The sequence below is a fragment of the Suricata suricatta genome, chromosome 16, assembly GCF_006229205.1.
Source record: "Suricata suricatta isolate VVHF042 chromosome 16, meerkat_22Aug2017_6uvM2_HiC, whole genome shotgun sequence".
Lineage (NCBI taxonomy): Eukaryota > Metazoa > Chordata > Mammalia > Carnivora > Herpestidae > Suricata > Suricata suricatta.
The window spans coordinates 45,270,368-45,279,588 of record NC_043715.1 but is presented as its reverse complement, the minus strand read 5'-3'; the positions used below and the strand labels follow the sequence as shown (position 1 = coordinate 45,279,588).

General features: G+C 54.1%; 1 protein-coding gene across 1 annotated transcript in view; it reads right to left on the bottom strand.

Moving 5' to 3' along the window:
• Positions 1 to 145, bottom strand: part of NCCRP1 (NCCRP1, F-box associated domain containing) — a 3,324-nt gene extending 3,179 nt beyond the window's left edge. The window contains exon 1 of the mRNA XM_029925659.1: positions 1 to 145. Coding sequence (XP_029781519.1) covers positions 1 to 104 — 104 coding nt within the window. The 5' untranslated portion in view covers positions 105 to 145.
• Between the last annotated feature and the right edge of the window lie 9,076 nt (positions 146 to 9,221).

Genomic DNA, 9,221 nt, shown 5'->3' with positions numbered 1-9,221 from the left:
GGCCGGGGGGACCCGGGGGTCTCGGGAGGCGCGGGGGACGGCGGCGACGGCGGCGGGGGCGGGGACGGCGGCTCTCGGGGGCTCTCGGGCTCATCGGTCTCCATCCCGCTGCCGGGCGCGTGTGGGTCGCGCACCCGCTCGGTCTGTGGGCTCCGGGCGACTGTGCCCGCCTGTCCGCTGGGCTCCGGGTTAACTGGGGGCGGGCGGGGCGGGGCGCTCCGGCGGGCCTTTAAGAGATGGGCGTGTTCAGGGGAAGGCTCTCGGTCCCAGGCCCTCCGCCCTCAGACTTAGGAGTCCAGGGCCCCAGGCCCCTGCTCCTTCAGACCCAGGATCCCAGATCCTCTCCTCCTCTGACCCCGGGAGTCCAGCCGTCCAGCCCCGCTCCAGTTTCCCAAGCCTCCTGCCCCAGTTCCCCTGGGGTCAGCTGAGGGCCCAGGCATTGGCCCTGGGAGAAGCATGTGACAAAAGAGCTAATACCAGGGCTCCCTGTCCTCTAATGACGTCCCTTCCCCTCGTTAAGACCTGGCAGGGCAGGGTTAAGAGGTTAATTAAGGAAGCCCCCCCCCCCATTTCTCATCCAGGGAGTAGGAGGTGGGGGGAAGTCCTACCTCTCCCCTCACCTGGGCCACACCCTTGGGACCCTGACATTCTGGAAATTACGGTGGAGGGCAGAGAGAGAGAGAGACAGGGGCACCTGGGCGGCTCAGTCAGGTAAGCGTCTTGATTTCAGCTCAGGTCATGATCTCCCCATTTGTGAGTTCGAGCTCCTGTAGGGCTCTGTGCTGATGGTGCAGAGTCTGCTTGGGATTCTCGCTCTCTCCCTCTCTGCCCTGCATATCTTCTCTCTCTCTCTCAGAATAAATAAACTATATTTATTTTATTGAGAGAGAGAGCGAGCGAGCAGGGGAAGGGCAGACACAGAATCTGAAGGAGGTTCCAGGCTCTGAGCCATCAGCATAGAGCCCCATGCAGGGCTTGAACCCACAAACCATGAGATCACGACCTGAGCCAAAGTGGGATGCTCAACCAACTGAGCCACCCAGGCGCCCCAATAAACGTCTTTTAAAAAAGAGAGAGGTGTACAGTCACGGATGCACAGGCACAGAGATGGGTGCCCCGGGGGGGACACAGAGCAGCAGAGAGGAAAGCAGCAGCCCCACCTGGGTTTTGGGGCCTGTACCCCTTCCCAGGACAGAGGCAGGGGTTATGGGCTGCCAAACCCTCTTTTCTCAGAGGCCCTGGTGACTTGGGAGTGAGGGGAAGGGCAAGAGGTCAGGGTGCGGAGGAAGTGGGGTGCCTGCAGGACCTGCAGGGCCGGTGCCCGTGGCCACATCCTGCCAGGCCCCGGCCCGCACCGGCCTGGACAAGCACAGGCACAGAGTTCCGCGCGGATGACCAGGGCAGTCTTCACAGATTGTGCTTTCTGCGAAGGGGGTGCTGTTCTAGGTGCTTCCAGGTTCATTTCATCCTCCAGCACCAGAGAAGGAGGCGGGCAGCCCTATTAGCCGCACTTCGTAGACGCCGGAAACAGGAGGGGAGCTGCGTGTTGCCAGCATACCAGCCCCGTGTGGGGCGCATTGTTATTCCCATTTCACAGATGAGGAAAGAGAGGCCTGGTCCCATGCTGCCCGGAATAACCCCGCAGGCTTCCACGGGGACTTCCTGCCCCAGATTCCTGCAAGACGCGGACAGACACACGTTGCCGACACCAGAGTTGAGCTCACACCCGAATGAAGCTGCTCGTGTAATTGAGGCTGTCTGCGTGCCAGGCATTGCTCTGTGTTCTTTAGGTGGAGTAATTACCTCCCCAGGAAACAGATACTGTTCTGCACCCATTTTGCAGATGAGGAAACTGAGACACAGAGAAGTCTAGTAACTCACCCAGGGTCACACAGCTGGCAGGGGGGCGACAGGTGGATACACCAGAGTCTCAGATGAGACACACAGGACACGGCATCAAACCCCCCACCCCCGCCCCCAGGGAGGAATACTGGCCCACCCAGAGGCACACGAGAGATAATGGTCACCTTTATTGGGGGTCTGTCTTTAACTCATGGAACTCACAACAGCCCCAGGAGGGGTGATGTAGTAATAGTTCCTTCATTCACAGATTGGGAAACTGAGGCAAGAGGTGAGATGACATGTCCTGGGAAAGTTGAGAACTAGCCAGGGTCTGGGGGCGGGGGCGGGCGGGGAGGACTTATGGGAGGGAGCAGACCAGCTGTGTAGTCAAGGGCCGCAACCCAGACACACCAGGAAGTCCCCGCACACAACTGGAGACACTCCTCCCCCGCCCCCCACAAGCACACAACCCACACCTGTATCTGGCCGGCTGCCGGCCTGTCCTCACCGGAGAGGGAGCCGCGGTGGGAGGGGGGAAGGGAGGCGGGGCAGGGAAGGAAGAGGAAGGGCAGAGCAGTGCCGGAGTGTCTCTCCAGGGGAGTCACAGTTGTCCCAGGTCAGAATCCAGGACAGGGAGTGGCCTGGAGCCAGAGACCTAACAGGAAGAGCAGCAAGGAGTGTGTAGAGTGGGGTCCCCACCCCTGCCCTGCCTGGCCCCCTGGCCTGCCATGGTTTCCACACCACAGTTCACATCGTCTCCTTCCTGGGGTCCTCACCCCCTTCTGTATCTCACACACACACACACACACACACACACACACACGGATACAGTCAGAGGGGTCTATAAGAGCCCAAACCCAAGCAGACACTCCCCCACTTAAACCCACCATGGCTCCCCAGTGCCCTCAGGAAAATGATCTCAGCTCTTTGGCTGACATTCGAGGCCGAGATTTCTGGTCGCTGTCTCCATAACCTGTTGTCTCCCATCTCAGGGATTTTTGTTCCCAAAGTTCTTTCCACCTTGAATGATTTTGCCTCTCACTCACCCCCCCACCCCCAGACTCAGTGGTCCCAACTTTGCAGCATGTCAGACTCAGCTGAGCCGAGATAAAGAGTAGAACGCTCAACCGACCGAGCCACTCAGGCGCCCCAACTATTTCTTATAAAGCCAGATATCGGGGGAGCCTGGCTGGCTCAGTCGAAAGAACATTTGATCCTTGATCTTGGGGTCGTGAGATCAAGCCCCATGGTGGGTGTAGAGATGACTTAAAAAAACAACAACAAATAATTAAGAAACAAACCCCACAAATACCCCCCGGCCCTCCCGCACAGCCGTCCACCACCGAGGACTCAGCCACGGGAAATGGAAGCCCGGGTCCGCACACGCCAGGCTTCTCCCTAGCCGCTCCAAACCGAGCACATTGCACGGGCGAGGGGAGCCTGCTGCGTCCTCTCCCTAAGAAAAAGGGATAAAGCATCGAAACAAACCATCGCTGCCTGACACCAAACATCGTCACGCAGAGTGACAAACACCAGGCAGAAAAGCGCATGCGCTGTGTGGCCCCATTTAGGGAAAATGCCGGAAAAGGCGGCAGTCTCCTAGAATCCACGAGGGGTCCTGGTTATATGGGTGAATACGTGTGTCCAGACTCGCCAAGCTGTCTGGGGGCGCCTGGGTGGCTCAGTCGGTCAAGCGTCCGACTCCCGACTCCGGCTCAGGTCATGGTCTCACCGTTTGGTGGGTTCGAGCCCCGCGGAGGCTCTGCGCTGACCGCACGGAGGCTGCTTGGGATTCTTTCTCTCCCTCGCTCTCTGCCCCTCCCCTGCTCTCGCTCCGTCTCAAGATAAATAAACATAAACATAATAAAATAAAATGGGTGTGTTGCATTGTAAATTATACCTCAGTAAGAAGCAAAACAAAAACTCTCTCTACATACTAATAAGAAATTATCTACAGGCTTATTAAGCGAAAAAGATCAGGTGACTGACGGGGACCTTATATGCTACTATGTGAAGAAAAAAACATGGACAGAGAAAACAAGGATCCCTGACTTCCCATTGCCTTTCTGCCTCGTATTCTTTTAACAAACACTTAAGTATTACATGATAATAAGCAATAATACTTATCAAGTAATGCTGTGACTTACATCCCCAAGCCCTGTGCATGGAGGATGTAATGTGAAAGAACAGACCATTCCTGTCCCCATGGAGCCTCAGGCCGTGTCGCGGAAGGGATGGACTTCAACAAGTCAAGGGCTAGCTGGTTAATTGACATACGGCATCAAGTGCTTTGAGGGGAAAGAACAGGCTGTGAGGACAGAGGAGTGGGAAGCCTGCTTTAACTGGGGTAGTTAGGGAGGGCTTCTTGGAGGAGGTGACATTCGAGTGGAGACCTGGAGAAGGGGAAAGAGCTGAGCACGTCCAGGCAGCAGGCACAGCAGGGGCAAAGGCCCTGGGGTGGGAGGCCCAGCGGGGAGGCCCAGAGGAATGGAGGGCAATGTGGGGCAGCTTAGGTAGGTAGCAGTAGGTAGGTACGTGTAATACATTCTAAGTGAGACCAGGGAAGGTCTTAGCTGGGAAATGACGAGCTGCGGGGCTAGCCTCTCCCCACAGTGCTATCCGAGGTGGCCCACACTCTCCCCTCACTCGTGGTATCCCATATTTTTGCTGGTTCTTGACCCTCCCACTTCCTTCTACCTCAGGGCCTTTGCACATTCTGCCCCTTTTGCCTACCAGGCCTTCCACTCCATCTTCCATTCAAATGTCACCTCTTCATAATGAAACACGTCTTTCTGGCTTTATTCTACCCAACCCTACATCCTGGCGACTGTTGCCTACTGGTACATAAACAGCTACCTGGGGCCGCCCAGCCAAGGTCAGTTTCCCATCCCCGGCTCTTCTGTGTCGTCACACCCTGTTCTTTCTTTCTTGAATTTTGTCTGATGTATAAGTACCTATGAGTATGTGGCTGTGTTCACTCGGTCATGAACCTGTCACTCCATGAGAATGTCCACCTCACCAGGGCAGGGCCATGGGCGGGTTTGTGTTTTGTTTGTTTTCGGCTCAGGGCGGACAGACTGGCTGCCCTGCTTGCTGAGCGGGGAGGACAAGAAGGCAAGAAGACAAGGCTCCGTCCAGTCGAGGAAGCACATCCACCAGGCCGACGTCTAGCTCCCACCACTTCCACCGCAAAACCAGTGTCACCCCCAGGGCCCAATCCTACTGGTAGAGAGAGAATGGTGGGCTTCCTGGCGGCACCAGGGGCCTTTGAGAGACAGATGGTAGGTTCCCCCCAGGGCTGTAGGGTGTGGGGCAGCCCAGCTTCTTCGGGAGGGGGCAGGGGATGAGGTGAGCCAGGTTCACCTGCAGGGGGCGACAGAGAGGCAGGGATGAGTTGGGTGGGAGGGAATTGGGAGGGGCAGAGGGAAAGAGGAAGAGGAGACTTCGACACAGAGATGAAAATAAAGACAGAGACTGAGGTGAGGTTGGCCAGGGGCAGGGAAGGATCTAGAAGGTAAGAGGTACCCGGAAGGCATTACATGGGGCAGAGGGCAGGTGGGAGTCCAGTGGCAGGTGAGGGAGGAGGAGAGGTGTATTGATACCAGGTCCGTTTGCCCTCATGCCAGATAACAAGCATTTGTACAAGATCTCTACTGTTTTGAATGGCCAACAACCGCAAGCTTCCCGAAAAGTCCATCAACGGGGACTATTTCAGTAACTCACGGTTCTCGTGCTCCGTGGATGACACTCTAGCCATCGGCGGGCGTGAGCTTGCTGTTTCTGTACCAACAAGGAACCAGCAGCACAATGGAGTGTTAGGGAGGAAAAAGCAAAGCATAGAAGGATGTGTACGTTATGCTGACATTTGTGCGAAGTAGGACACGGATCTGCATATGCATGGAGGTATTTATTGTATGTGCACACACTTCTGGGAGGAGAAGCTTGCACCAAGGGTTGCCTCTGGGGAAAGGGGATGGGGAGGGAGGGAGGTTGGTTTTGCAATTTATCCCCTTTGGAATCTTTTACATTTTGTTCCATGGCTTTGGGTTATTTGCTGAAATACTACGTAAGATTTAAGCGATAGAATAAGGAAGAGAGAGAGAGAGACAGAGACAAAGGTACAGGGAAAAGAGGGAGTGAGGAGGAAATCGAGAGACTCTAACTTTGTTTAACCCAGGGGCCCCAAACTTCTATGGTGCCTCTGATGTTCTAGGGAGGGGCCGTGAGCTGCCCCCACCTCCCCAAACCACGGGCCAGGACCCTGTTTGCTGCCCAGACTCCTCACTCTCAGCCCCAGCACCTCTCAGCCCCGAGGCTTCTGGAATAACCCTCTCTCCCCTGAGCCTCCTTTTGGGGGCCTGGCCTTTTGTCCAGTTGACTGGCCACCCCCAGCCCCCCTGGGAGACAGAAGTTGACACCCTTCTATTGGTCCCTCAGGCGCAGTAGTGAAGGGAGCCCTGCCCAGTCCAGGAGACTGACAGGGCGATGATGCGCAGAGGCTCCCAGACCATGTGCTTAGGTTCGAATCTCGCCTCTTCCACCTTCTGGCCGCGTGACCTCAGGTGGTGACGTCCACCAACTCCTGGGAAGGCCATATTAGCTTCCTAGAGTGCCAGACTTGGTGGCTTCAGCCAGCAGAAAGGTGCTGTCTCGGGCGCCTGGGTGGCTCAGTCGGTTAAGCATCCGGCTTCGGCTCAGGTCATGATCTCATGGTTTGTGGGTTCAAGTCCCACGTTGGGCTCTGTGCTGACAGCTCAGAGCCTGTAGCCTGTCTTCAGATTCTGTGTCTCCCTCTCTCTCTGACCCTCCATTGTCTCTCTCTGTCTCTCAAAAATAAATAAAAAACATAAAAGAAAAAAATTAAAAAAAAAAAAAAGAAAGGTGCTGTCTCGCAGCCCCGGAAGCCCAAGTCCTAAATCAAGGCGTTGGCTTGCCCGCTCTGAGGCTTGCTGGGGAGAACCTTCTCCGGTGCTGTTCACACCGCCTCGTCCTCACAGGCCTTCTCTGGGCGTCGCACACCTCCCTCCGTGTTTCTCTTCTAGGACAGGACGTTGGCACTGGGTGCAGGGCCCAGCCAGATGGCCGGGGATCTCATCTCAAGACCCTGAATCACACCAGCAAGGGCCCTTTTCCCACAGAAGGTGGATTTAGAGGCCCCACACGGGCGTATCTTTGGGAGGGGCGCCACTCAACACGCTACAGCGTGTTCAACGAGATAAACTCAGAGCTCAGCGAGGCCCTGGACACTTCCTATTTTGACCAACGTTAGCTGTGACCTTGACTTTGCTTGGCCCACACGATACTGTTCAACGTGCGGCATTGGTTGCCTACCTTTAAGACTGAAGAGCTTTCGCGTGCAAATCTTCTCAAGGGAAATCAGAACATTTGGCTTCGCTGGGCCAACGTCCCACAAGGTCACAGTGACCTGGGAAGTGACTGCTCTTCAAAGGGCTGTGAACTAAGTTATTGCTTACATAAATTTGTAATATATCCTGTTTGTATTTTTTTCCAAGTGTGTAATGTTGGTGTGGAGTTTTCATGACAGAATAATACACATTTTGTAAATCTGTACTTTTTTCAAATATTGAATGCCTTATTTTTGAATTCTTTAGATTTTTAAATTGGAGAAAAGCACTTAAAGTTTTTTATATATGAATATTACATGTAAAGCTGTTAAAATACATAACTTCAGTGCAAGAGACTTTGTCACTTATTTCCTTACACATGTAGGAGGGGTTAATAAGTCTCTAGCTCTCCCATCAATTGATAGTTTTCAAAAGAACAGATTTATATTTTATCAAGAAATTCTTCAAATTTGATTCTAAACACCAATTATAATTTCAGACTTTATTTTGAATGTTTGAATGAAACTATATCAGTTTCACTTGAGCAGTTATAGACATAACTGGTTTGATTCTGCCCCACTCTGTATTTAGGGCCGCCCCCCCACCGCCCCTGCTCTCCGGCTCCCTGGTGTTACCTTCCTGGACCCTGGACCATGTGTGTCCCGCTCAATGCTGCGGCCCCACTGCCTAGGCCCGGGGCCTGGCACAGAGGCCACTGAGGGACCGGAGACTTCAGCCTGGCCCTCCTAGGCCACGGGACCCGGGGCAGGGCCTTACCCTCTGTGGACATGATTCCACATCTGTGAAGTGGGGGCATGAGACGCTTCTCTGGGCCCCTCTTCATAAGCCGTGGGGTGTTGCAGGAGGCAGGCACGAGGGCTGAGTCCAACAGTGACACTGTGGCAGACAAAGTGCTGGGAGCCCCCACAACCATGTTCCCGTTCTCGATCCTGCTGTGCGTTAGGATCACCTGCACAGGGGCGCCTGGGTGGCTTAGTGGACTGAGCATCCAATTTCGGCTCAGGTCATGATCTCACCGTTCATGGATTCGAGCCCCACTTCAGGCTCTGTGCTGTGTGGAGCCTGCTTTGGATCCTCTGTCCCTACCCCTCCCTGGACCTCTCCCTCTTTCATGCTCTCTCTCTCTCTCAAACACACACACACACACACACACACACACACACACACACACACAATCACTTTCATGCTCTCTCTCTCTCTCTCTCTCACACACGCACACACACACACACACACAATCACCTGGATAATTTTCATTTGAATACCTGTGACCAGGTCCCAAGCCACACCAAAGGGGGTTGCCCTTTGTTCATAGGAGGACAGACCTTCAGTGTGACCTTCAAGGTCTTTTCGTCCCCAAACCCCTCTCTTGTTCATTTATTCTTCCTCTTTGTTCCCTCTCTCTCCCCCTTCTTCCCCACTGGGAGCCATTCTATTATGGAAATGAGTCTTTCTTTTTTTTTAATCTTGAAAAATGAATATTATTGTTTTATGTCCATATTTTGTAATCGACACACGTAGCCTGGTACATAGATCTTGATTTTACCTTTTCCGTTGCTGGGCTGGCTCCCTCTACCCACGGGCACACTTGGTCCCTGGCTCCTGAGCACGGCACAGGAGTCCTTGGGGTGCAGCCCGCGTTTACCACTCGCTGCCCGAGGACGGACACCCAGGCCTCCTCCTGCTCCTGCCCCATAAACGCTGCGCAGGGAACATCCTGGTGCTCACTCCTTCCGGGTCCCATGAGATCCTTGGGAAGTCACCCAGGAGCGGACTTACCGGGAGGTGTGAATGTGCATTACTTCATTTGTCTAAACCACACTCTCATTTTTACCCAACTTGTGACAGCCTGTTGAAATTTGCCTTCCTCCGATTACCACTGAGATTGTGCCCTCATACTTGCCTTGGCTGGTTTTTGTTTTTTGTTTTTTTTTCCCCTCTGTAAGTTGCCTGTTTATACCTTTTGCCCATTTTTCTATTTGGGACACTCTTTTTCTCATTAAAAAAGTCTTCTTG